The sequence below is a fragment of the Heterocephalus glaber genome, unplaced genomic scaffold (genome assembly GCF_053883595.1).
Source record: "Heterocephalus glaber isolate CG9 unplaced genomic scaffold, H.glaber_assembly_v1.0 deba00001600, whole genome shotgun sequence".
Lineage (NCBI taxonomy): Eukaryota > Metazoa > Chordata > Mammalia > Rodentia > Bathyergidae > Heterocephalus > Heterocephalus glaber.
The window spans coordinates 39,081,488-39,109,441 of NW_028258372.1; the positions used below are offsets into that span (position 1 = coordinate 39,081,488).

Sequence of the window (27,954 nt, forward strand, 5' to 3'; positions counted from 1 at the left end):
CCAAATGCTTGCTGCCCTGACTGTTAACTGATGTCATCTGCATCTATCACAAGACTGCAGGAGCAGAGAGGGGTGGTCTCTCTCGTGGTTTGGGGTAATAGGGGAAGAACTGCTAGTTGGTATAAATTCATGTGCTCAGTGAGTAAAAGAGTAGGAAAGGAAGAAAGGAAAGAAACATCAGCTCTCCAGGCCCTGGGTGAAGACACTGGCTGAGTAGATCTGTGTCATTTAACAGGCACCTTCCCAGGGCAGGTTTATCTAACCTCTTTCCCTTCCTTCTCTACCTCATTCCCCATCTAGTCCCAGCCCTCCAAGTACCAGAGGAACCAGGACCTGGTCTACCAGGAGCAATTTTACAGAGAGAGAGAGAGAGGGAGAGAGATCCTAAAATACAATGACAGTAAGTATACCAGGGAAGATCTGTGTTGCTAAAAAGGAAGGTGGGGCAGGTAGGTAGGGCAGAAATCAGGAAAATAAACATCAGTGTCAGAGCTGGACTATTGGGAAATCAAGACAAATGAATACAGTCTTGTCTTTGGGGGACTGTGAAGACTGAGGGGAAAGGGAATGACAGCCATGTAGGAGATTGTCGGGCCTCTATACTCAGAACTGTAGTCATGGGGAAGATGGGAAAATTAGGCACAGTGGTACATGTAATCCAGAAGGTGGGAGGCTGAGCCAGGACGACCACAAGTTCAAGGTCAGCCCAGTCAATTTATCAAGACGTGGTCTCAAATAAAAACAAAACAGCCTGGGGATGTTGCTCAGGGCAAAGGCCTGAGGTTTAATCCACAGCACCATAAAAAATAAGAAATGCAAAAGGAAAATGGAGGGAGGCACCCCGCCTGGGAAAGACAATCACATAGGGCCAAGGCCCCTATCCAGTGCAGGCACCTCTACGCTAGGGGTGAAATCTGCGAGTCTGGGCTCGGGGCTCCACCCTATCAGCCAGCCCTCGGGGTATCAGGCAGGCAGGGCGAGCAGATGGGGGGACTCAGTCTCTAGGATGCTGCTAGCAACGAGTCTCTGGAGCCCAAACAAGGCCACAGGTGACATTCCGAGGGAGCCTCAAGACTCCCTGGTTCTTGGGGAAAGGAAAAAAGAGCAGAGCCACGCGGTGAGCCACACGCTAGAATGAGCGTCCACGTCCAGGCAGAGTACGGGGTTGGGCACGCTAGGCCGGGTCACCCTGACAGGAGCGGAGCTGGCCCTGCACGCTCCCACCTTCTCGGAGAGCGCCAGTCTGCCCCTCTCCTGGACCGGACCTCGCCCGGTTCCGTGCATTACGAAGGGAAGCGCCTTCCCGGGCGGTGCTGGAAGGGGCCTCTGCCCAGCCCTTCCCCTCTGACCCACACTTCCTCACTGCGCACGCCTCGGAGAAAAGGGTACGGATTTCCTGGCCTGAAAGGCACGCGGCCTCTGTAAACTGTGCCCCACACGGTGGCCAAGCCCGTGTGGAAGGCCACCGCACAGCGACAGCCCCTGTGGCCGGGAGCCCTGTTTCCCGGCGCTGCCCCTTGATGAGGCCTCGGGTAGAGCCCGAACTCCTCACAGAAGACATAAGATGGCTGCGCAGGAGCGGACTGAGGTTCAGCCTCTGCTGCCCTCCGACGGCCAAGAGGAGGGAGACCAGTTACCGGCTAGATTCCTCGCAGGCCTGGAATGCAGCAGTTTCTGCCCCGGAGTGCTAGGGGCAGGGAGCCGTCAGGCCCCTCTAGCAGGCTTAGCCTTCCTTGGGATGGGGTGGGCCGGGCCCAGGGGAAGAGACAGCAGCACAGCGCGGGTGAAGCACACACAGGCGTCAGGCGGCGCTCACGGGCCCTGCAGCTGGGGTCCCCGAGGCAGCGGCCAGGCTGCCCCACTAAGGACCACCGCAAAGGCTGTCGGGAAGGCCAGCGCCTGCGCAGAAGGCCACAGTGTCTGCGACACACGAGTATTCGCGGGGGGTTGTGGAACCTTGGGAAGTAGTGAACCAAACTGGGGAGTGAAAGATCAGGCACTGCAGGTGCCAAGACCACCTAGCAGTCCTCGCTCCCATCCTCCTCTTCCACATAGTCCGTGGCCACATCTTCATAATCTTTTTCCAGAGCAGCCATGTTCTCTCGGGCCTCAGAAGTCTCCTTCCTCCATGCCCTCGCCCTCGCCCACATACCAGTGCACAAACGCCCGCTTGGCAAACATCAGGTCAAACTTGTGGTTGTGGCGACACCAGGCCTCAACAATGGCTGTGGTGTTGCTGAGCATGCAGACTGCCCGCTGCACTTGGGCTAGGTCACCCCCAGGCACCACGGTGGGGGGCTGGTAATTGATCCCAACCTAGGAAGAAACAGAGACTAGTCTAAGCAGCAGGCTCAGCGTGACCTTTGAGGGGTCTTCCCCGACACTGTAACCGGGGAACGGACAGTCATTTGGCATTTGCCCACCTTTAAGAAACAAGTGGAGAGAGAAGACCACTACTGCAAAGAAGCAGACAAATCCAGAACGTGAGGCATTCAATGAGACAAGTCCAGTCCCTTCAAAGTCACTGCCCAGAAAAGGGGGTGGTGGTGCCTGGGTATAGAGGGGCACCTATAATCTCAGAACGCTGAGAGGCTGAGGCAGGAGGGTCACAAGTGTGAGGCCAGCCTGGGCAATGTAACAAGACTCTGTCTCAAAAGAAAAAATAAAACAGGCTTAACATGAAAAATAAAAGGCTCAGTGTGAAGGCTCTGGGTTTAATTTCCATGGCTGGAAAAAAAGGTAGGGGTAGGCTTACATAAGGGACTTAAGGAACAAATAGGTAAGCGGGTGTGCTGGCACATGCCTGTAACCCCAGCACTTGGGAGGCTGTGGCAGGAGGTTTGCTGAGAGTTCAAGGCCAGCCTGGGATACATAGTGATTTCAAGGCCAGCCTGAACTCATATAAAGACCCTGTCTTGAAAACAAAAACAAACAAAAGGGATATTTGTGTTATATTACTATATAGGTGGGTTTGAATGGGTCAGCAAAGCAAAAACAAAGGGAACAGATTTAGGTATGAAATCTCTGGTGTGAGTATGTGGGTGTTAGCTCTACCTGTCCCTGTACTTTCCTGTAGTTTAGAAGATGATGTTTAGGGGTGGGGGATTTAGCTCAGTGGCTAAACACAAGCTCAAGGTCCTGAGTTCGATCCCGCATACCGCAAAAAAAAAACAAACAGAAAAAAGAAAAGAAAATGATCTTTAACAACATAAAACTCAGCTAAATCTAAACTTAACCTACTTAAATACTGGAGTATCCAGAAGACAGTATATTAAATACATTTCCTATTCAGTACTCCCTCACCCCCTCATTAAAACATGGCCAATTTGCCATGAAGGCCTCTGGGACAGCAAGCTTACCACTTCCTACCAGCAGCCTGCTCTCCTTTGGGCAGCTCCAGCTCTTCCTAAATGCAAGCAGGGCGCTCTCCCGGCTGGGTCCTGCCCCAAGGTTCTCATGCTGCGCTGCAGAACAGCTCTCCACCACTAGCAGGCGGCTGTCATCTTGATGACCAGGATCCCTGCCTCCCCCTCACTGTGGTCACGCCCACAGCGGGGGTCACAGGGCAGGAAAGCTGCATGCTTTCTAATGGCATCGCTGCCACCTTTGTTCTTCCCAGTGTCCTGCCCCCCAGAGCAAAGCCCCTACACTGAAACTGGGTCTCATGCCCAGCAGCCTGGGAATGGGAGTGAGGCAGTGTGGGCACAAACAAATTCTTCTGCATGAGTGCAAAAGCGACTGCATTCACAGTGCAAACACAGAAGTCTCGGACCTGTTTCCCTCAGTCTGACGGGAGGCCTGTCTGGGCTTCCACAGCATTGCCATGCGAGGGGAGCCATACCACGTGGCTATGTCACCAGCACTCACGAGCGAGGCCAGTCCCCTCACCTTGACTGGCGCGCCTAGCAAATGCCTCCTTGCCAGGCCAAGTGACATGAAACTGACGCTTCTCCTTTCACAAGAGCAATCTTTCCAGGAGAACCCTCCCTGGCCTCCGGTCCAAAGGCCCGGCTTCCAGACCGCCTGGGATGGACCAAGCTAAAAGCAGCCTCTGAGACTGCAGTTTGCCCCGTTCTCCCCTTCCCCAGTACATCTGTCCTTCATGTCTGCAGCTCTGTAGGAATCTCCCTCCTCAGAGGCACGCAGGTCACAGGCTCAGGCCTCCCTCCATCCCCAACTTGCCTTGAAACCCGTGGGACACCAGTCCACAAACTGGATGCTATGTTTGGTCTTGATGGTGGCAATGGCGGCATTCACATCCTTGGCAGCCACATTTCCACGATAGAGCATGCAGCAGGCCATGTACTTGCCACGGCGAGGGTCACACTTGACCATCTGATTGGAGGGCTCAAAGCAGGCGTGGGTGATCTGTGGCACGGAGAGCTGCTCATGGTAGGCCTTCTCAGCTGAGACAATGGGTGAGTAGGTCACCAGCGGGAAGTGGATACGGGGATAGGGCACCAGATTGGTCTGGAAGTCTGCGAGGTCCACATTGAGGGTGCTGTTAAAACGCAGGGAGGTGGTGATGGAGGACACAACCTGGCCGATGAGCCGGTTGAGGTTGCTGTACGTAGGCCGCTCGATGTCCAGGTGGCAGTTGCAGATATCAAAGGTGGCCTCATTGTCCATCATGAAGACACAGTCCGAGTGCTCCAGGGTGGAGTCGGTTGTCAGGATGGAGTTATAGGGCTCTACCACTGCTGTGGACACTTGGAGGGGGGCAGTGAGTAGACAGCAAACTCCAACTTGGACTTCTTGCCTGTAATGGCTTGCTTATATCTAGGTGTCCTCCCAAAGCTTCATGCACTCATAGGTGGGGCTTTTCAGAGGTGGCTGGATCTAGGGCTTGTGATACTGAACTGAGATTAAGAGTGTATGATAACTTAAAAAAAAAGTGTATAACTAAATTTAGCACAGTTCTGGGTGTGGATAATGGGAAAGCCCACCTGGGTGTAGGTAGCACCACCCAAAAGGCTTGTAGCTTGGATGGGATAAAAGGGAAAGAGCGGCTTGCTGCTGACTGCTTGCTGCCTTCTGCTTGCTATGCCATGGACTATTTCTCCTCTGCCATGCCCCTCTTCCATGCTACCCTACCTTGGAACCAGCCTACTGTACACTGAAACCTCCAGAAACTATGAGCTGAAAAAAAGCCTTTCCTCCTTTAATTTTGGGTGTCGGGTATTTTGTCTCAGCAAGAAGAAAAATAATTAAGACACTGCTGTAGTCTATAGAAAGCCGCTCAATCAGCAGGGAGGTAAAGCCCGAGCCTGTGCCACCCCTAAAGCTGTGGAAGATCGGGAAGCCCTGGAGTGCATTGCACTGGTCCATCAGAGGAGGAGACCACACTGTTAAGGATGCAGATGACATGTGCCCTGTCCCCAAACCTGTCCTCAGGGAACTCTTATCTAGAAAGTATTGGTTGGGCCAGGGATTTAGCTCAGTGGTTCTGCCACCTGCCTTGCAAGCACAAGGACCTGAGTTTGATCCCCAGTACTGAAAAAAAAAAAAAAAAAGAAGTAGAAAGTATCTGTTATTAACTACAATTGCACACACTTCTGTATATTAAACACTGAAGTAGTTTGTGCTTAAGTGTGTGTACTTTATACAAAGAAACAAATTATTTGACGGGCATTACACCTATATAACCAATTATGATGCAGAAATTTCCACCCCCACCCCACCAGGTGCCCTCCTGTCCTCTGCTTCTCCTCGATAGAGGTGAGAGAAGAGTACCTAGCAGAGGCTCGGTGCTCCTGGGAGACAGCTGACCTAGGAAGGCAGTGCTGTGTCCAGTGGCAGGGGTGACGCGGGCAGAGGAGGGTGGGGAAGGCACAGGACTCGCAGTCAGAGCTGGGCTTGCTCAGCCGTGTTGCTCTGGCCTCTGCGTGCAGGAGTGGGACTGGGGACAGTGTCCTCGGATACACAGGAATCCCCAGGTCCCACCTTAGCCTGGAGCCCAGGAACCTGCAGGTTTTCCAGCTGCCCTAGCTAATCCTGATGTAGCTGTTCCTTGGTCTAGAAAAGCATCAGTCTCTAGCAGATATGGGAAATGACAGTCCAAGAAAGGTCTAACCCTAGGAGGTGCTTTGTTTTATTTGCAGTGGTGAGGACAGGAACACAGAATCCCGTGCCAAGGGTTCTTCCTGGAACGTATACAGCCCTCAGTCTACTGCTCAGCAGAGAGAAAGTCTACACAGTCCCCAAAGACCAACAGAGCCAAAGCCCCAGCTCCCAGTGGCCTGACTCTCAGTGCCTTGGACAGGGGATCGACAAAGGGGAAAGTGGTTAGGAGCTGAGCAGAGCCTCTCCCAGATGGAAAGATCTGTACAAATCTAAGAATAACAAGTGGAGCAGCTGCTAGAGACGGGTCACAGCTCAAAGAAGCCTGGGATCAAGCAGAGGGGGCAAGTAAGGTGGAACCAGCAGGACAAGAGCCCAGAGTCCACAAATTCAGGGCAGAGCAGCTTCTTCAGGCTCCGGCCCTAGATCCCCTCCCAGGACGTGACACAGAGCTCTCCCTAGGGGAAGCTGAGTGGACAACAGGACAGAGGAATGGAGTCAGGTACCAGCCTCAGGCTGTGGTTCCCCTTCCTGTACCAGGCCAGGGAGGGAGGCTAAGGATGCAGTGCCCTCCTGCAGGTGCCAGGGGGACCTGGTGCCACTCACCACTTTTCGGATTCGGTCCATCACCAAATCGATGATTTGCTTCCCCACAGTGTAGTGGCCACGGGCATAGTTGTTAGCAGCATCTTCTGTGCCAGATACCAGCTGGTCAGGGTGGAAGAGGTTCCTGTAAGCGCCAGTTCTTTCCCCATCTTGAGGAAAAGAGGGGACGAAGGTAAGAGAGGCTGGTCTCATTCCCCAAGGAACACAAGGCCGTAGAACCTTTGTTGCTTTGTTTTTGTTTTTGGTATTGGGGATCGAACTCAGGACTTTGAGCTTGCCAGGCAGTGCTGTGCCCTCTGTTGTCACAACCTGTTGTTAAGCTCCCCTGAGTGTAACTGCACAGCAGAGTGATGGACACCCGGAGCTCCAGAGGCCACTTCCAAAGCCTGGTGTCACCTGGGCACCTTTACAGGCCTTTCTGCTGACCACGGCCACTTCATTTGCTTAGGAGGACTCAGAGTGTAGAGGAATCTCACTTCTGTTTAGGATAAGAATGTAGGTTAAAGGAAAAAGCCCAGTCCGCTGTTTAACCTCTTACACAGCATCTTCAGAAAGGTGGGGGAAGGGAACCGTCTCCACAAACGGAACCTGAGCAGCTCCAGAGGGAGAAGGAGGGAAGCAGAAAAGCCCAGGGAGCAAGCAGCAGTCAGGCTCACAGGGGCCCAGCCCCATAGGGTGGCCTCGGTTCTGTTAGGTGAGCAGGGAGCTGTCAGGATGTTCCCCGCTCCCGATCCCTCAGGCAAAGCTATCCTCGGGGGCCTGAGCGTTGGGCAAAGGAAGTTCAAAGTTTCTGCTTGTATGCTTCCACTCTAGTCTGGCCCTGACTCAAACATCTGGTATTTTCCCGGCAGAACTGTGCCTCCGATTGTCCTCCCAGCCTAGGAATCCCCAGAAGCCTCCTGAGGACAACATCTAGGCAAGAGCAACAGACTCAGGCTCGGTGCTGTGCTTGGCCAGGGACCCCCTGCACCCGGGTGCTTTCCCTCAGGCAGAGCTTCCCGCCGATTTGGGTTTGGCAGATGTGCGCCGCCCACTCACCTATGACTGTGGGCTCCAGGTCCACAAAGACAGCCCGGGCCACGTGCTTGCCAGACTCTGTCCCAGTGAAAAAGGTGTTGAAGGAGTCATCTCTGTACCCCAGGCTCTTGCTGCTGAGCATGGTGCCATCGGGCTGGATGTGGTGCTCCAGGCAGTAGAGCTCCCAGCAGGCGTTGCCCATCTGCACCCCAGCCTGGCCCACGTGAATGGAGACGCACTCATGCTGGTGGGGGCAGACACAGGCTGTGAGCGGGGTCAGGGCTTGAAAGGCCTTGCCTGGCAGCAGCCTTATCCTCCTCCCTGAAGGCTGAAGCGGAGCAGTCCCTATGTGAAACCCAGAGACTGGCTCCTCTTCCCCAGGCCTCGGGGGCTCTTTCTGCACTGGAGAAACCTGTGCGGTCCGGGTCACCGCAGGTCCCTGTGCGCGGGAGCGTGCTGTCCCGGCTGTCCCGGCCAGGCGGGGACTGCGGTTCTGGGCGGGCGCCTCTCGGGTGGGTCCCAGGTCCCCTCCGGACCGCACCCCTGCATCCCGAGCTGGAGCGCAGCGCGAACCCTCAAACTCCGCGGGCACCCCAGCGCAGCTCACTCACTCCCCGGAGCGCCGGGCGCCCTCCTGCCCGCAGCCCGCCCTCCCCTCGTCCCGGCGCCCTCCCCGGCCGCAGCCTCCCTGGAGCCCGATGCCCCGTGCCCCTGACCATGGCTGCGGCTCGGAAGAGGCTCTTCAGAGAAGCGGGCTGCACCGCAAGTCCCGGGCCGAGGGCTCGCTGGGGCTGGTTTATCCCGGCCGAGCCGGGCCGCGTCCCCGCGGGGCGAACCCTGATCGGTCCCCGGCTGACCGCGCCCAGCGCTCAGCCCCCGCCCAGGCCCGCCCCGCTCCGCCTCTGCGGCCCTCAACGATCCCCGGCCCGGGGGTTGGGCGCTCATCCAGCCGGAGGGAGCGAAGCCTGCAGGGTCCGCCTTCTCCCGGCCAGGCCAGCTCGGGCCTTTCCTCCGCCGCCGGGCCGCGTGCCGGCTCGAGGGGACGGACCTTGTTCTGTCTTCGCCCGAGGACTTTACACCCTCAGCGCCGGGGACCTGCTTCGAAACGTGCGACAACCTGGGAGGACGGAGCGGGCTCGCGCTCAGCAAGCTCTAGCGAGGAAAGACGCCGCGAGAACCCCAGGTGCTCCGCTCCCCAAGGGACAAATGCAGCCGGGGTGAGCGGAGAGGCGGCGGACAGGGGCGGGAAAGACGCTGCCGGAGGCGGCAGAAGAATTTCACCTCCTTTCACCCGGGCGGCAGCTCCGGTCCAGGAGACTCGGATCCTCGAGAGAGGAAGGAGTCCAGGCTGCCCAGCGAAGTGAAGGGGGCTCGGAGTCAGGGGAAGAGGGAAAAGCAGACCGGGGGATCCCAGCCGCCAGGGGGCTCCGCTGAGGGTTTGTCCGCAGAGGTGCGATTACTTAGAGCAGCATTTCGGGCAGCGACCGGGTGTTCCTCGTTTATTTTTCCAGGACCCCTGCCATACTGTTCCATGCTGAAGGGCAGACACACCCGCTCCCCCCTCGTCACCTGTTCCCAACCTGTCACTGGCGGTTTTCCTTCCGAATACCTGAGCGTAAGGAACTAGGCCCTGCTTAGTTTGGGGGATGCTGGTGTTGGTTTTATCAAATGATTGGCCCCTCACCCCGCAGTGATTGCCCTTGATATTTGTGTAGCCCGTTCCCGAGGAACTCAAGGCCTCTGTCCCGGATTTCTAGCATTCGCTTTCTAGGGAAAACGTGACTGGAGCCAGGTTACTGGAGTCAGGCTTGGAGACTCAAACTGCTGCAGGGAAATCTCTGATGGAGCTCAGGGAGACTGAAAGCCACTCGGTCATCAGACCCGCTCCCCTCTGGATTCTGGAGCCCATGTTCCCACAAGCCTCCAGCCATGCCGCTCAAAACTATCCTGAAATACTTTCAAATTTAGTGCTTGCTCAGGCGCCTCAGGGAGGTTTAAGTCCAGGGTGCAAAGGTCAACTTCAAATTCTGCTGAATTCTTTGACTTCAACTCTTGGAACTCGGTTTTAAGAGGCTGCCAGCCTTAAAGTAGACATTAAATTGTTTCTCTAGTAAGCACTAACCAATATATTGCACCTAGAAGTTGGGGACATCAGTCATTAAAACAGTGTTTCCTAGTCATAAACTAAAAGCATCAGAAACTTAACCCTACCTTGGTTCACTCCTTAGACATTCATTCATTCCACCTGCTGGTTTCGTCTGTCAGAAATGCTCTTCTGTTCCTAGTGATGGAGTAGTCGGGCATGGTGGTGCACGCCTGTAATCCCAGCACTTAGGAGGCTGAGGCAGGAGGATCACTGAAAATTCGGGGCCACCCTGAGCTACTTAGTGAGTTGAGGGCCACCCTGAACTACAAAATGAGATCCTGACTCAAAGAAAAAGAAAGAAAAAAGCCTACTGAATGGAGGAGGCTCTCATGCAGGGATTATAAATACACTGAAAAAATAGCCAGCCATGGTAGTGCACACTGAAAACCCCAGCACCCTGGGAGGCTGGGGTGGGAGGATTGCAAGTTCAAGCCCAGCCTTGTTAGCGAGACCTTGTCTCAAAATGAAAAATGAGAAAAGGGCTAGGGTCTAGCTCAGTGCAAAGGCCCCCCAAAGGCCCCGGGCTCAGTTCCCAGTACCACACAAATAAATGACACACTGGAAACAGTGACAGCCTCAGGGTTACTGACGGAAATTACACAAATCCCTCTCCCGGCAACATCAGAGTACTTCTTTATATAATACCAATTAAAACCAATCCTCTCATAAGGCATTTGGGATTTGTTTCTATTGTCTACACTCCTTCCAAGCTTAATTTCCATTTCTCACTTTGCCTTTTCTCCTTCACCCCACTAATCTCAACTCCTGTGCTACTGTGTATACACCACTGCCACACACCTCTTCAGGGGTTTAAAATACTCCAGACTTCAGGGGGAGTCCCATGAGCAGCTCTATTTTTAAGCCATCTATGAGGTCCTGAAATGCCTGTACCCCTTGGCTATATTTACTCTTTCCACATCTTCCTCCACCACATAGCAATGAGATGACCCTGTGAATCAAAATGACACCCACACTCGGTCTGGGAAGGGAGGCACTGAAGACGATGAGAGGCTCTGTGGGACAATACCGTGCTGCTCACAGAGTAGCGAGGAGCCCAGGTAAGGAGTGAGACACAGAGCCACTGCCGAGGCTGGACAGGCAGTATCTGGATTACTTACTACTCCTTAGCATAGTTGCCTAAACTGGTGCCCACATAAGCTCAGTTTCTTTTCCTACTGTCTTAGTGAGAAGAATGGGAAAGGCCTGATATTTCTGTCTTTGAGAAGCAGATTTTTGCAGGCTATGCATCCTAGGAAGCCCTAATTTACCCTCTGCTTCCTTCAAAGCTTGCAGCACAGAATGCCCATCTCTGACCACTCCTGGGTGGGATGGTGAGTATCCCAGACTATGTAAGCTTTCCTCTTCATTTCCTGGAGGAGCTGGCCAGACCAGAAGCTCTGTTGTGTCTTGTCTCATGCTCCAGCAGAAGCCCAATAAAGCCTCATGTGGATGGTGGACATTTGCATCTTTGTGATTTCTATCTCAAATTGAGGAAAGGACCCTGGCTTGACTGGTAACATTAGCTTGCCATTTACTTTCCATGTGACTGGGGCAACGCCTACTTAACATGGGACCCCCGTTTCTACACAATCCGTTTCATATCCTTTGTATCTTTTCAGGGCAGGGCAAAGGGGAGGCAAATAATGTGTAACCCCATGGGAGCTGCTCACTCTTCTTCTGTGGTCACCGTTCACCCTGGGCCCCAATCTGAAATAGGCTGCCTGGAGTCACCCGGTTAGGGCTCTGGAGTGACCCTGTTCTAATCGCAGCAAAGGACTTGTCCCACACACCTGCACAGTACTGCTCTGGTATACATATAGGTGTGTCACAGGTTGCAGTCCATTATTATGTATAATATTGTTTCTATTCACAGAAAAATGCTTTCTACATTTCAATGAATTTCAAGTGAATTTGGTGGGCTCTTCTGTCATTTAACTTCACATTTCTTTTTATGGGGTACTGGGGATCGAACTCAGGACCTTGTGCTTGCCAGGCAGGTGTGGTGCCACTGAGCTACCTCCACGTCCAACAAACTATTTTAGGAAAGGACTTGGTATTTTATGCTTTCTGGACTGAGAGGCAAAACTGAGAGCATTATGTATGTACTTCTACAACTAGTTAAAAGTGTCAGAATTGGGGTTGGGGATGTACCTGGGTAGTAGGGCACTTGCCTGGTGTGCAGGAGGCCTTGGCACTAAACCATTCTTAGCTCAAAGGCCTCTGAGGCTTAAGAAGTCAGGCACTGGATGAGATCTGGGGGCTACAGTTTTCTGGCCCCAAGAATTTCCTAGTTTCCCTCAATAACAGTGTACGTTTACAGTGATTACAAACCTTTTAGCATTTTCAATGATAAGAGCCCACCTGTAGCACATATGCCACAGGTTTGCCATCACTGTATATAAGGTTTTGTGTTATAGTACTGGTATCTGTAATGATAATGATACCAGCTCCTAACTTTGTAGATTTTTCTTCAGCTGTGTCCAATCTGTTGTTAAAAGTTTCCACTGAATTAATTTTGGTTACTGGATTTGTAAAAATTTTATATTTTTATTTTTTTGAAAGTAGGGTCTTGGTATGTTGTCCAGGATGGCCTTGAACTCCTGGATGTAAGTGATCTTCCTGCCGTGGCCTCCCAGGTAGCTGGGACTGTAGGGGTTATGGAATTTTTTTAAAGTTCTGGAATACACTTTTCATTTTTCAGATGTCCAAGTGTCTGCTGAAATTCCCAAAATTGTATATCCCCTTGAACACAGTAAGCATGTGTTAAGGTCTATTTTCAACAGCTGCAGTATCTCTGCAGTATCCTCTATGGGTCTGTTTGCATTGTCTGTAGTTTGCTAGTTCTATCTTATCCCCTATGCCTGGTTACATTGCTTGTATTCCGGATATTGCATTAGCAAAATTTGTGGAAATAAACTGAAGTTTAGGATGATGGTATTTTCCATTTGCTTATGCCAAGAGTTTGGGAAAACTATCACTCTGGCATTGCCTTAATCTAACAGCAAGGCTGAGATGACTGGAGGCTGAACTGGTATCCCGGGGACAGCCATTCCCTTTCCTGCTCTTCATTCACCTTTTTCCTGGGTGCTAAGAATGGTTGGCTTCCACCCAAGTGAGGGACCTCATCAGGTCTTGCATGACAGACCCTGTCTCCTACTTCTGATCTTGGTGCTGGTGTTGTTGCTCAGTGGCACAGATTGCTCAGCATGTGTGAGGCCCTGGGTTCAATCCCTGCACCCACCTCCTTCACTGATTAGCCTCTGAACAGCCTCCAAGACTGCAAATGTGCTCTGGAGAACAGCATCCCATCACACTGGGCCATAACGCCAAGCCTCAGGAATCCAGTGCCATAACTCTTCAAAATCATGTTGGCTCTAATGTCTTCAATAGATCTTTTTGCCTTTTGAAAAGTTATTCAAGGGCCGGAGATTTAGCTCAGTGGTTCTGTCATCTGCCTTGCAAGCGCAAGGACCTGAGTTTGATCCCTGGTACCAAAAAAAAAAAAAATTATTCAAAAGAGCTTCATTAAAAATAATTTTTTTAGGGCTGGGGATTTAGCTTAGTGGTTTCGTCACCTGCTGCGCAAGCGGCAAGGACCCGAGTTCGATCCAGGTACCAAAAAAAAAGACAATAAAAATAATTTTGCAGGGCCAGGGATTTAGCTCAGTGGTTCTGCCACCTGCCTTGCAAGCGCAAGGTCCCGAGTTCAATCCCTGGTACCAAAAAAAAAAATAATAATAATAATTTTTGTTTGTTTGAGACACGGTGCTGCTGTGTTGTTCAGGGTGACCTCAAACTCCCAGTGACTCTCTTGCCTCAGCGTCCTGAATGCGGGGGTTACAGGCTCGAAGCACCATGCCCAGCCTTTTTCTTTTGGATCTCATGTTGGTGCCATCAGCCTTTACAATTTCCTGCTCTTGGAGAAGTAGACATTTGAGCTTGTCACAGACACATTCAATTCGGGTGGAACCTAGGCCTTGCTGATGTGTTTCTTCCTCTTAGACAATCTCATAAGAACTGTAGGTCTCACACTCTAAGCCTGGGCACACATCACAGGGGGACTGTGGCACTTTCCCACCCTTCTCTGCATAAACGTCTATCAGCAGGGGTTTGGGACAGCCTACTTTTGTTAGTGACAGAACTGTAGAAAAGCCTACGATGGTGTCAAATGCTGGACCATTCTGTCTCTAGACATCATCTCTGGAAGAGTCAAGCAGAATTTTTTTTTTGAGACTGGATCTCACTATACAGTTTAGGCTGGCCTGGAACTCTTGGTGATCCTCCTGCCTCAGCCTCCCAAGTGCTGGGATTACAGGTGTACACCACCACCCCTGGTGAGCAGATTTTAATGTTTCCAGCCTTGTCTAGGCCCTTCACTAGGAGGGCCAGTCCACATTACCTGTCTATCATCACCAGGAGCAGTAGTCCTCCTTAGCAGTCACATTAAAGTTACTTGAGTAGCCTCAAACATGTCATGGTAACAATATGCAAAATGTCAGTACACCACTCTTCATCTTGGATTTCTCTTTTTCAAACTGTGTCGGGAGCTATTCTACATGATTTTGGGGGAAAAGCATTTCACAATTAAATTATGATTAGGCCTAGTTCTCCTCCCTACAGGGCAGCTGAGGCATGTAGAAATAAAACTCCATTTTGACCTCCAGTCACAGCTGAGACCTCAATGGTCCGGTGATGCTGTGATGCTCCAGGACCAGATTACACCAGCTGAAGACATCCTGGGGGAAACAAAATCTTCATCTGCATAGTTCCTCGTTGATCTAGGATTTTTGCCTCAGTTGCTGTCACTGCTCTGAGTCACCTTTTACATTTGTTACTCTCCGATGTACTGAACTCTCTGTCTGGGTCATTTGTTACATTTGTTTCTCCCCATGTACTGAACAAAGGTGCAATAAGCTTTTGTCTTTGCTGTCCAGAGCAGCAGTGATCCGGCCCAAAGCTCAGCTTCTTCTCAGTCTTATTTCGTCTACCTTTCCTGTATAATAAATCAATTCTCCTTGTGCTGCTGTGGCTCGAAGGAGACTAGGACTCACTGCAGAGGTTCTAGTAACGTCCCCTTTCCCTGTTCCCTACAAAACAGGGTCTTGCTATGCAGTTCAGGTTGGCCTTGAACTTGGAGCAATCCTCCTGCTTCAGCCTCCGCATTCTGTATTTTGTTTTGTTTTGTTCTCAGTACTGGGAATCTAACTTAGGGCCTTGAGCTTGCCAGGCAGGCGTGGCACTGCTGAGCTAAATTCCCAGCCCTTGGATTCTATTTTTTAAAAAGTTAATTTTGGGGCCGGGGTTTTAGCCCAGTGGTTCTGCCACTTGCCTCGCAAGCAAGCCCAAGGTGCCGAGTTCAATCCCTGGCACCAAAAAAAAAGTTAATTTTGTACAAACAATTGGGCCTTGGTAAAATCAACTGCTCTTCCCAACAGGAACAGTGGTTTTTTTAGTTTTGTTTTTTGTGGGTTTTTTGTCGACAGGGTCAGTAGTTCTGACTGCGGTTGAACTCACTGTGTAGACCAGACTGGCCTCTAACTCGTGGTGATCCTCCTGCCTCAGCTTCCTAAATGCTGGGATTATAGGTATGCACCACCATGCCTGGCTGGTACGATGGACTTTGTGTGTTTCGTTTTTAGCACTGGGCATTGAACCCAGCCTTGTGCATGCTAACCAGGAGCTCGACCACTAAGCTACCTCAGCCTGGAACTGCCAATCTGTCTACTCCTGGCAGCAAGCATGAGTTGCCTCTAACTACGGCAGACAGCAATTCAGGAGTATTTACTGCAAACTGTGTGTGATAGGAATGAAGAGATGACATTCTCCTTTTACAGCAGACACTAAGTCATTAGTCAGTTAGTTGACGGACTTCAAGCTAAACTCTAAGGTTCAGATTTCAGCTTACCTCTGCTTTTCCAATTTATATACTCTTCCGAAGGATATTAAGGACTCTAATTTCCACTGTTTAAATGCGTTTATTTCTGAAAAGGCAGAATAGGGGGACCAGGGATTTAGCTCAGTGGTTCCAGCACCTGCCTTGCAAGCGCAAGTTCCCGAGTTCGATCCCTGGTACCAAAAAAAAAAAAAAAGGCAGAATAATAACACAGTATTTTGGTTACTGGGACAGCAATGTTTGGCAATTCTCAAAAAAGCAAACATAAATGACCAATAAGTAGATAAAAATTTCATTAGAAATAAAATAAATGCAAATAAAACAATGAGATACTATTCTTTTGTTTGTTTTGTTTTGGTTTTGGTACCAGGGATAGAACTCGGGTCCTTGCACTTGCAAGGCAGGCGCTGGAACCACTGAGCTAAATCCCCAGTGAGATACTATTTTTTAATTAAAGAAGCAAAATACATTTTCATGATCATAAATAGCTAGTGTTCTGAGGACTTGGAGACGTGAGCGTTCTGTCATAGTGCCAGCAGAGATGAGCTAGCGCAGCTGTTTGTGAGGGGTCAACACAGCAAAGCCTTGACCACAGCCACCCGCAATGCCACTGCTCATCACGCAGGCCGAGGAAAGAGGGTGTGGGTGCACATTTACACACAAGGCGGCACATTCCGTCCCTGTGTATGAGAACCTGGGGACAACCTGCTAGTGGGTTATTTCAGTAAATTACAGTACCCGATGCAATGTGATACTAATAATGATGGTATATGTGGGTGGACAGCTACTGACACTGGAAGGTGTTCACCCTATTTTCTTTAAAAAAACAAGTTATAAAACAGTAATGTATGATCTTATATCTATTTTAAAAACTGTACGTTTAGATATATATAATAGAAAAACATCAAGAAGGTTATGTATGACATTGCCATTAGCAATTTTGGGACAGCTGAAGTGTGAGTTAAACACTAATTTAAAAAATTTTGTTGTTGTTTTTGAGGTGAGGTTGGGGACAGGGATGTAGCTCAGCAGTGCCGCGCCTGCCTGAGGCAAGGTCTTGCTAGTAATGCAGGCTGGCCTTCAACTCACTTCGTAGTCCAAGCTGGCTAAACAATAATTTTACACCCATTTTTTTTTTTTTTTTTTGGTACCGGGGATCGAACTCGGGACCTTGTGCTTGCAAGGCAGGCGGCGGCACCACTGAGCTAAATCCTTGGCCCTTTTACACCCATTTTTAATGTACCTACTATAAACATATACTATTTCTGTGAAAAGTTAAAACTTAATTTAAGAAAATTCTTAGCTTAGATTTTGGCTTGTGATGTCAGGGTCCATATGCCCCAGAAGCATCTAGTTGGCCTGTTCTTTCTGACCCTGTGGGTAAGTTTCAGTTGTTTTTCTACAAACACCACAATAATGCAGATTTTTACCATTTGTCCAGAAAACACAGTTCTCTCCCTTTCTGCTGGAGTTCATTCAGGCTCTGACTAGGGAAGGAAGGCAGCTTTCTGGGCAAGTAGGTTGGCTGCAAAACTGCCCAAGGCCTGCATGTTAGTGGGGGGAGCCCCCCATAAATTCTGGAATGAAGGAAGAAGCAACCAGAAAAGTTGCAAAGGAAGGGACTTGGAAGGCTTCTACTTGGTCCTATTTCAGTTTTAGGCCCCCAGAACTACAGATGAGGGAGGACAGCTGAAACCTGGTTATACAGATTCCTTCTACACAGTAACTTCAGGATAGAAATGACAGAATGATTGCAAATCATGCTGAGGACTTAAATAAGTTTGCTAATATCAAAAAGTCAGAGCAACCCTATAGCAGCAGAAACAGAGGCATTTCAGGAGGAAAAAAAATTGTATTCTGGGATGGTATAGAGTCCAACTGAACCAGAAATCTGAGGACCATGCTTAGTATGTTCAATGATACTATCCATTAAAGAAGTCTTCCCTAAGAACAAAGGAAGAAAGCAACTTGTCCAAATGAATTATACCTAGAAATTCAGGTGTAATTTCGCAAAGGCCCATCCTTCACATATCCTATTACCCTCTCCACTCTGACTCCAAGTAAGCCCCTGTAACAGCTGGGGCTGAGTTTGGATTGGGATTGACAATCTGGTGCTCAGGTATAGGCTGCAGCAGTGAAGGAGTTAATAGACAAAACATGTCAAGATTTGAAAGGAAGAAGGGCCATATCCATCTTCACAATAAAATTGTCCATCTGATCCCAGATCTAAGGCTCTCAACCATGGTATTTATTACAGACGTATCCAAAGCAGTGTCTTCCAATTATCAATTTAAATGCTCAAGTTTATAAATGTCTTACTTTTACAAAGAGCAAATTCCTGTAGATAACTAGTCATACAACAAAGTCACTTTCCGATACTTGTATGTTTTCTTGAACGAAAGTGAAAAGGGGGAAGTTTCAACTATCAGCACGAGACTCTTTTGTCATGTGTCACTGTGGCTAAAAAGTTGAACAGTGCTCTTTTAGAGCAGAAAAAAGGGAGCACCGGGTAGAATAGAGCCTAGGCAGAAGGCCAGTGATGAGAATAGGTCTGTGGAGGTCTACAGTGTCCCAAGGCTGGGGCAGCGGGAAGACAGGACATGTTGTGATGCAAAGTGGACTGAGCAGGAGGCATGTGCAGAGGCCGGAAGGAAGCAGGGTTCCCTCTATGCGTTCAAGGGCAAACATTGGTGCTCAACATTTGTATTATGCAGAACAGAGAAGACAGCAGCTCAGTAGTTACACCAAGTTTGTTGCCAATTCTTTAAGACTGCGGGGTGGAGCTGGTTCCCTTCTCCTCAGTTACTCATGAGAAACCCGTTCCAAGGCCACATAGAAACTGTTTCTGTCATCTAGGCAATGCCAGCCAATGGGTCCAATCTCACAGTCTGCGCAGACCAGAAACTTGATGTTGCCCACGTCCTTTGTGAAGCCCACATTCTCAAAGGTGAACATGTCGTTAACCAGCCAGTGGTCCTGGAGGAGATCGCCGTCAGGACTGCTGCCATCGGCCAAGGCTGGCTTCTTCCTCATGGATGGAAGGAAAAGCTGCAGTGGAAAAGAACGAGGGACACACAAGCTCAGCTGGCACAGCATCACCCTATCCTATCACTTTACTCTCACACTCCTGAGCAGCTTTCTGGACCTGGAGAGGTGGGGGCATCTCATTGGCTACAGACAGACGAGCACACCGTGGCTCTTCTGGCGCCCGTCCGAGTGCTGAGAGACATGGCAGAGGGGCTCCAGCCGGCGGCTTCCCCGCTGCACTGACCATGGCCTACGAACCCCAACACAGTCCTGGTCTCTCCCTGGGCCCTGTGCTTTGGCCACAATGGCCTTCTGGCTTCCTCGACCAGCATAAGTCTGCTCAGCTCTCAGATCTTGGCAAAGCCAGCACCTTCTCGGTATTCAGCTCAAACGTCATGTTCTCAGGAAGTAGTCTCTGTCGTAACAATACTGCCCACAGTATTTTAAAATTTTTATTATTTAAAATTTTTTTGTGGTGCTAGGGATGGAACCCAGAGCTTTGTGCATGTTCGGCAAGTGCTTTACCACTGAGTTACATCTCCAGCCCTTGCATTAAAAAACTCCCCAAACTGATAACATAAACCATAAACCATACATACTTAAACAGTTTGATACATTTGGCACTTGTACCCATGAGTGAAACCACTACCATAACGAAGATACAGTAATTAAGACATTCATCACTCCTAGAAGTTCCCTTTTCTCTACTTTTTTAACTTATTTTCTGAAATTTTCTTATCACGTATCTCCTTCTGTTAGAACAACAGCACCTGGAAACCAGGCAGCTTACCTTTCTTGTTCATTACCGTATCTCCAGTGCACAGGACAGTAAATGTTACAGAGCAGGAATTTAAATACTTGTGAAAAGAATGAATATTGGATATCTGGCTTTGAGCTATTCTGTTGTATTTAGCTGTAGAACTTGGAATATTATCCCCAGGATCTTGCAACCTCCAATCTATATGACCTCCCAATCATTAGAAGAAAGTCTTGACTGTACACACACACACAGGACTCCTTTAACTTCCTCCATGTGGTAGTACACATTGTCAGCTGCCCAAGATGCCAACAAGATACAATACAAGCAGGGCCAGAGATTTAGCTCAGCGGTGCCGCTGCATGCCTCACAAGCACAAGGTCCCAAGTCCAAGTTCTATCCCCGGTACCAAAAAAAAAAAAGATACAACACAAGCATAGCTTGGTATCCCCTTGCTCCTGGCTGCTGTGATATTACTTATTTCCTGTCCCACAATACACTCTAATGTAGCTCCAAATAAAGAAATAGTCTGGCACTTGCAATCAGAATAAAAAGCAAATAATTAAAATTAAAAAAAATGAGACTGACATTAGTCTCCAAGAGGTAAACGCTTAAGCAAGGGGGAGGTAAGCCTCTCCTCATGCTGCAGTGAGGCACTCTGCAGGGGCGGCTACTGTGCAGGAATGCACTAGAGTCAGCCATTAGGACCCTGGGCTACACTAGCAACGGGGATCCCCAGTGTGAAGGAGCCCCGAGGAGCCCTGACCTAGAACATTCCTACTCCCCATCCGCTGAGCAGATAGCTTATTAAAATAGCTACAGTATCTGTTGCTGTGCGACCTGAGAACCTCAAAAAATATGGTCGTCCTCATTCCTGCTACACTGGCATTCCAGTCACCCTGTTTGCTTCACCTGATGGTTAAATGCATCCCTGACCCTCTGTTTTCCCTAAAAATGAAAACAGGCAGAGACTAAGATCTGGGAATCAAAATTCAGGAGACCTGGATTTCAGCCATGTCTGTAACTTCCTGTGGGCCTCAATTTTCCTCAAAATTATTTCTGGCTCGTTCACTATATTTTAGGTGTTGAAGTTACATCTTAACAGAAGCAGAGTAGACCTTTGGTAACTACTTAAAAAACCTAACCAAGAATTCAGTGTGTCCAACACAATGAAGAGAAGGCCAAAGAGTACTTAAGCACTAGCTTTCAGGAAGTACCCAACCAGGGGCACCAGCCCCTTCCTGTTCCTAATTACTGCCCAAAGTGCCCCTGTAACCCTGCTATCCTTAACTGCCACTCACGGGACCCCCTTGGGCCCCAGTGCCTCTATTCCTCAGCATGCCCCTTTGTATTTGGGCCCTGGAAGTCTGACCCACAGGTCTGTACCTATGTAAGTGCATCTGATCTGTGCTTGGACCTCAACGTATTCGTGCCAATGCCAAGACAATTGCTAGGGCCAGTTGATGGGATGTGACATTTGGAAAAGAATAAGGCTTTCCAGATAGACTACAGGGGTGGAAATTTAAAAAAATTACCTAACTTGAGGCAGCTGACTCAGTTGGGGACTGCAATTACCAGTGAGATCCCTGGCTAGGTTCTTTTTGCTCGAAGAACCACAGCTAGTTAGTGCCCCTAATCCTGGACAGCCTCTTCAGAAGTGAAACACAAGGTGATGGGATTCACTTGATCTAACTGTTCACAGTAGCCTTTTATTTTTATTTTTTTGGTACTGGGGATTGAACTCAGGACCTTGCACTCGAAAGGTAGGCGGTGGAACCAGTGAGATAAATCCCCAGGCCTATTTTTTTGGTTTTTTGAGAAAGGGTCTCACTTTGTAGTGCAGGCTGGCCTCGAACTCATGGCAATGCTCCTGCCTCAGCCTCCCAAGTGCTGAGATTACAGGTGTGCACCACCATGCCTGGTCACAGTATCCTTTTAAAAATAAAATATTTCCTTTCTCGTTGTAAAAATACATTCTTATAGGAAACTTGGTAAGCATAATACAATATAGATAAGAATAAAAACTTGTACAACACAGAGTACTTCTGGGTGGATGTGGTGGTTTTAAAACACCTTCATAGTCTCTCTGACAATCCTTACACCAGGTGGAGTCCATTCCCCTCCCTTGAGTGTGGGCAGGGCACGATGTATGCCTCCATAACCAGGATGCAGAAGAGACAAGCCAGGCTAGAAGCGGGCATGAGACTTTTGCAGTTTCTCTTAGGGCACTTGCTCCAGGGGCATCAGCCAGGGTTAGGAGGTCTGGCTACTCTGAGGGTGCTGTGCGGAGACACAGATGCCCCCCAAAGCCTGTTTCAGCGGCCAGGTTCTCAAATCTTCCCAGCCCACAGGGAGCTATACAAGGAAAGCAGCTTTTGAGATGAGCCTCCTGACAGCCAGCAGCACATGAAAGAACTGCTTAGCTAGGCCCAGTCAACCCTTTAGTTCCCGAGCAAATTAAACCGCTGTTTCCAGTCACTCGATTTAGGGGTGACTCCAGTAAAGAGCTACGGTTTGCTAGAACCACAGTACTTTACATAGCCGAGAGGTGTATGCTCCATTTCGATTCTGACACACGTTTCTTTCTTTTCCTTCTTTTTTTTTTTTTGCGTAACTGGGGATCAAACTCGGGACCTTGTGCTTGCCAGGCAGGCGCTGGCGCCACTGAGCTAAACCTCTGGCCCTCCATTTTGATTCTTGATTTTTTTGTGTGTGGTAAAAGATACCATTTACCATTTTAACCACTTTTAAGTGTATAGTTCAGTGGCATTAAGTACATTCAAACGGTCGTGCTACATCGGCAACATCATCTCTAGAACTTTTTCATCTTCCCAAACTGAAATTCTGTACCCATTAAACTGTTATTTCCCCTTTATTGGGCTGGAAAATGCCAACTACTATTCTATTTTCTGTCTTTATATATCTATTTCATATTAAGTGGAATTATGCAGTGCTTGCCCCTATGTGAACGGCTTATTTCACTTAATGTAATGTGATTTTTTCAAATAAAAGTTTTACTGAGATAATTGCAGTTTCACATGTAGTTGTAAGAACAATACAGCAATTCCATGCACTGTCTTCTGACCCAGTTTTCTCCAAAGACGACATAGTATAAAGCTGTAGTATAACATTACGACCAGGGCATAAATACTGATACAACCCACAGATCTTAATTCAGATTTCCCCAGCTCTCTTCTGTGCATGTGTGTTTAGTTCCATGTCATTTTACCACACAGAAGTTTCTGTGTTTCCCATCAGTAAAGAGTGTGAATTATTCCGGCAGGACAAAGACCCCTCACCTTCCCCTTTTACAACCATGCCCATCAACAGCCCCATTCCCCTCCCCTGACAAATGCTTATCTATTCTCCATTTCTAAAATTTTTCATTTCAAAATTATGTAGAAGTAAGATAATAAGGTTTGTAATCTTTTAGAAGTGGGTTTTTGGTTTTTTTTCACTCAGCATAATTTCCTGAAGATTCGTGCAAGCTCTGCGTATTAATAGTTTGTTCCATTTTTACTGCTGAGTAGTATTCCATGTTATGAATGTTTAATTGTTCACCTGTTGCAGGACATCTGGGATGAATCCCATTTGGCTATTATGAATAAAGTTGCTATGTACATTTGTGTACAGATTTCATTGTTCTGGAAAGAAGCAGCCAGAGTTCTGCATCATCTATTAAGTTTACAAGAAATTGCCCTGATTGGACCGGGGATTTAGCTCAGTGGTTCTGGCGCCTGCTTTGCAAGCACAAGGTCCCAAGTTCAATCCCCGGTACCAAAAAAAAAAAAAAAGAAATTGCCCTGATTACTGCAGTTGGGTTTTCTGCTCTCATCTTCTTAGCCCAACACTGTCCTACACTTTCCTTCCCACAAACCAGTATTCCACTGCCCCCCCATAAAAGAGCAAGTGACTGTCTTCTACAATGTCACCTCCCTTCACCTACATCTGCAAACCCTGTGGTGTTTCCTGTTTTAATTTGTGGCAAGAATGAGGCTACTGCATGCAGAGGACACCAGCACAGCCTCCTCAGGGCTGCTGCCCACCCACTGACAGTCTGTCTTCTGGCTCTGGAAACAGAAACCTATGTCCTCCTCACTCCCAAACTTCTCCTCCCCCTCCCTTTGTTTTTGCCACCTGCTGATGTCTCCCAGTCACATGAGGAAACTCTGGTCACTTTCTGAGCCACACCTGGCTCAGTCTTCTTTCTGATCCTGTATCCTACCCCAATCAAGGGTTTCTGCCCCAAGAGGACTCATTCCCATGGCTCCCATGCCTCCTCCATTCCAATCACCTCAGCTCGACCTCATCCTCACTGCTTGCCACTTCTATTGTACTCTATGTTCTGGCCAGATGGAACTTTCCAGTTCTTCAAACCTACCATAGTTCCTCAACAATGAAATAGAACACTGCTGGGGGCCGGGGGCTGGGGATTTAGCTCAGTGGTTCCGCCACCTGCCTTGCAAGCGGAAGGGCCCAAGTTCAATCTCCGGTACCAAAAAAAAAAAAAAAGATTGTGTTAGAACACTGCTATTCACTCTTCTCTTCCTGGTTTAATTACAATATCTCCCACCAAAATCTTTAGATAAGATTATGAGAAGTAACAAGTTCCTTAATCCAAAAATTCAATCTGAAATACCCTGAAACTTTGAAACCAACATGATGCCACAAGCGGAAAATTCCACACCTGACCTCATGTGATGGTTCACAGTCAAAACATGGACAGACTAAAAATACAGCATCAAATCACCTGTGGGCATGTGAAACAAAAGAACCTCATGCTTAGACTTGGATCTCATCCTCAAGATATCTCATTATGCATTTGTAAATATTCTGAAATCCAAAAAAATCTGAAACATAAAATACTTTTGATCCCAAACATTTGGATAAGGACTATTCAACCCACATCAAGTTCAACAGTAGGAATACTTTACACGTGAAACCGATTCTATGGCTAAACACACAAATCACATTCTGCATAGACAGTGGAGTAATGGTGTCTGACAACTAAACCTGTTGAGCCATTTTATGTATACTGATCCATCATTTACCTGGACTAATGGCTTTTATTCATTAACTTATTTAAATCCAAATATTTCCCAAATTGTCATTTATTTATGTACAGGAGGTACAGAGGTAGACAGGACACAATAAGCAACAAGCAGTTTAAAAACCTTAATAAGGTCAAGTGAAATGATGGATGACTGCTCTGCGGTCTTTAGACCAGAGTTTCTCAACCTTGAACAACTGATATTTTGCTGGAGAATTCTTTACTGTGGAGGATGGCCTAGGCACTGTAAGATGCTAAGTAGTGTCCCTGGCTTCTACCTGCTAGATGCCAGGAGCACCCCTCCTCAATTTTGAGGAGACCAAAAATGTCTCATTGTGTCTCTCAATATTTTTTTCCTCTGGGGGACAAAATGGTCCCCATTTGAGAAACATACTGCTTTAGACCAAGTAACTATGTACAATGACCACTGAGCTTTAGATCATCTCAAAGGTGGGACTGGCAGAGTCTAGTTCTCAAATCTTTCCCATTTGGAGACTGTCCTAGGCTGCCTTCCTAGGTAGAGAGAGAATGCTCTGGGCCACCTCTAACGAGGTTTCCTTACACCTTACATTTCTCCAGGGTTATTTAATGCGGGGCAGCATCTCATTAACATGCAGAGATAAGGAACAGCCCTGCTATAATCCCCCACGGTGGCTTCTTGCCAACATTTCAAGCTTAATGAAAGAGTTACCATTAAGTTTTACTGGGTTTCAGTTAAGGTTCCCTTCCAATTATAAATTATTCTCGGTAAGGGCAAAGACTTTTTAAAATTTTTCTACCTTGAAGTATAGGGCACAGAGCAGGTGGAGGGAACAGGATGCTTCCAACAGTGCTTTTCAGGATACAGGAATGGAGTGGTGCATGCCTGTAATCCCAGCACTTGGGAGGCTGAGGCAACAGCATCGCTGCGAGTTCAAGGCCAGCCTAAACTACACAAGGAGACTCTTGCCTCAGAAACAAACGTGGGGGATGTAGCTCAGTAGTGCTGCACCTGCCTGGCAAGTGGAAGGTTCTGAGTTCAATCCTTGGTACTGGGAAAACCAACCAACCAACCAACCAGGAAATTTCTGGAAACACTAAGGTCAAACAAACAAAAAAGGAGACAAAAGAACACCTTTTTGTCTTTTTAAAAAGGGAAAAAAATAAAGCCTAAAAAACAATTCCTAGACTTCTTTCTAGAACAGCAGCTATTCTGTTGAAAAATAGGAAAAGATATGTGACATGTATAATTCAATTTGCTCTCACACCTTTGGCAACATCAATTTCTTATAAAATATATCAAACAAAGGGTAAGAATTTAAAAATAAACTATAAATGCCATTAAGGAACCTTTTAATCTCACCAGTTTATAAAAGCAGATGCCTTTTCCATGGGAAAAGTGTACACGAACTACATTATATACTACACAGCACGTACAATGCTACACACTTTCACACAAATCGGGCCCTAGACATTCATCTTTAGTTTTCAGAATGAGCAACCTGAAACTTGGGAAAGTCAAGTACCTCTTCCAATGTTAAAGAATGAAAAGGTCACGATTCAATTGCATGTATGTTTCAATTCCAAAAACCCATGTTTTTTCCACTTCTCCATGATGCCACTTGGTAAACAACTTTACTTTCAATCCTTGGAAGTCTTACCAAGAGAAGGGGAAGGGAGGAGGCATCAACTTTCTCTAGATTGAAAGTCATCACAATCCTATGGAACAAGGAAGTAATTTCCCTCCCTTCTTTTATGAAAAGGGCTCTGTTTTTGGAGAAGTAAGTCCTTCTTGCTCCTATATCAGAAATTATATTTTACCAACTGTTCAAGCACACTAAATAATAAAATGATGTGCCCATCTTTACAAATCATTTTAAGTGAAAGAAGGTGTACTTGGTTGCAAGGAGATTACACTTTGCACTTTCCTAGGGCTTACGCTTTAATAAAGTTTACCGAAGTGATAGGAATAAGAAGGGTATTTAAAAAGTCCTAACCTGAAGGCAAAAATTAATCTTCCTTTGAAATTTATTTCCGGGACCCCAAATATCTATCGAGTTGGAACTACGATTCCTCCTGGAAACTCTGGTTCTCAGTGCCTTGGCAAGGCATGCACCTGGAGTTACAGTGCATCCGGCACGCCAAAGACGTTTGTGAAGCAGAGGCCACAGGCAGAAATGAGGCGGAGAAGTGGACAGGAGTGAAATCGCACTCGGGCGCCCCAGCGCGGCACGGAGAGGCGGCGGGGACGCACCTGCCGGCCCCGCGGGTCGATCAGAGCTCTGAAGCTGAGGGCTGAGTGGACCCTTTGCAGCAGCACCCGGTAACAGCACAGGGCGCGCGCTCGGAAGACCGGGCAAGACCGGGCTCCGGGAGGTCTGCTACGGACGGGCCAGGGGTGATGGGGGTCCCGCGGCCACCGCAGGTGCAAGAAAGACGTGGGTGGCAAAAGACTTCCGCCGCCCGGGGATTCACCCGCGCCTCAGCCACCGCAGGGGCGGAGTCTCAGCCGGGGAGCCCGGGAAGGGGCCTCGCGCCAGAGGGGCGGGGATTAAGGACGGCCCGAGCAGGGGCGCGGTCTCCGGAAACCGAGCAGTGGGGACTCACGGCTCCGTTCGCTTCGGCCTCTCTGGAAGAGTGCGCGTGTAAGCAGCCTCTAACCTGCCTCCTTACCTGTCGGCGGGAGAAGAGAGCGGCCCCTGGCTGCAGCACGCGAGAGCCACAACGTTGGCACAGCACCGCCTTCCGGTTTCGGCCCTCGGCTGACACTAACTCGTTCAGCTGCTCTGCTGGTTCCATCGCCGCCACCTCTACGGGCCCCCTCCGCGCGCAGTCTGCGCTCTTTCGCTCGCTCTTTCGTTCGCTCTTCCGCTTGCTCTTCACTGCGCGGGCGCGATTCGACAGGGGAGGGGCGCAAGCGCACTCTCTCCGCCTCTCTGCGCAGGCGTCTGTTTCTCTGCGCGAAGCTCTTACGCAAGCGCCTGCTTTTAGAGTCCAATCCCGGGACAAGGTGTCGGCAGGCTGACAGGGACACTTCCTGGGACCAGTGTGACAAGTCCTTCCTCTGCATATCCTCCTGGTCACCAGGCTTCCCTTAACATCAAGAGCTAGACAACAGTAAGGATGGCCTTACCCGTTAGTTTATGGAGCGTTCGATTGTCTCTTGAATTGGATGGGTCATCACTGGGGATAGCGTGGAGGGACTCGACGGACCCCCCACCCCCGCCGCAAAGTTTAGTCGTATTAGCTGCTTTTGTAGGAAGCAATTCAGAGAACGGTGTGTGCCTTTTGGTTGGAAAAAGATGCGTGGAAGTTTTAATTGCTAATCATCGTGACCATTTATTCTGTCCAAGAACGTTTAGTGCTTTTGGAAACCCGTTAAATCATCAGTTACCTAATAGGGTTTGTATTTTTATTCC

The 27,954-nt window shown here is 48.8% G+C and overlaps 1 protein-coding gene and 1 pseudogene across 2 annotated transcripts; both read right to left on the bottom strand.

The window, feature by feature from the left end:
- Positions 1 to 758: 758 nt before the first annotated feature.
- On the bottom strand, positions 759 to 17,748 carry LOC101710755 (tubulin alpha chain-like; annotated as a pseudogene). Its single transcript, XR_015444227.1, has 6 exons — positions 8,400 to 17,748; positions 7,705 to 7,927; positions 6,663 to 6,815; positions 5,220 to 5,345; positions 4,183 to 4,759; positions 759 to 2,316 (listed from the first exon to the last, which is right to left on the bottom strand). The product of XR_015444227.1 is annotated as a tubulin alpha chain-like (transcript).
- Positions 17,749 to 17,949: 201 nt separating this feature from the next.
- Rabif (RAB interacting factor) lies at positions 17,950 to 27,463 on the bottom strand. Its single transcript, XM_004862208.4, has 2 exons — positions 27,209 to 27,463; positions 17,950 to 18,770 (listed from the first exon to the last, which is right to left on the bottom strand). The coding sequence occupies exons 1-2, from the start codon at positions 27,332 to 27,334 to the stop codon at positions 18,525 to 18,527; spliced, it is 372 nt and encodes a 123-aa protein (XP_004862265.1). The 5' UTR covers positions 27,335 to 27,463; the 3' UTR covers positions 17,950 to 18,524.
- Positions 27,464 to 27,954: the final 491 nt, after the last annotated feature.

Bases quoted from the DNA above. Each gene is read 5' to 3' on its own strand.
- Rabif (XM_004862208.4), bottom strand. From the start codon at position 27,334: ATGGAACCAGCAGAGCAGCTGAACGAGTTAGTGTCAGCCGAGGGCCGA. The intron at 18,771-27,208 runs GTAAGGAGGCAG...TTTCCACTGCAG, and splicing joins CTCTCTTCTCCCGCCGACAG to CTTTTCCTTCCATCCATGAG.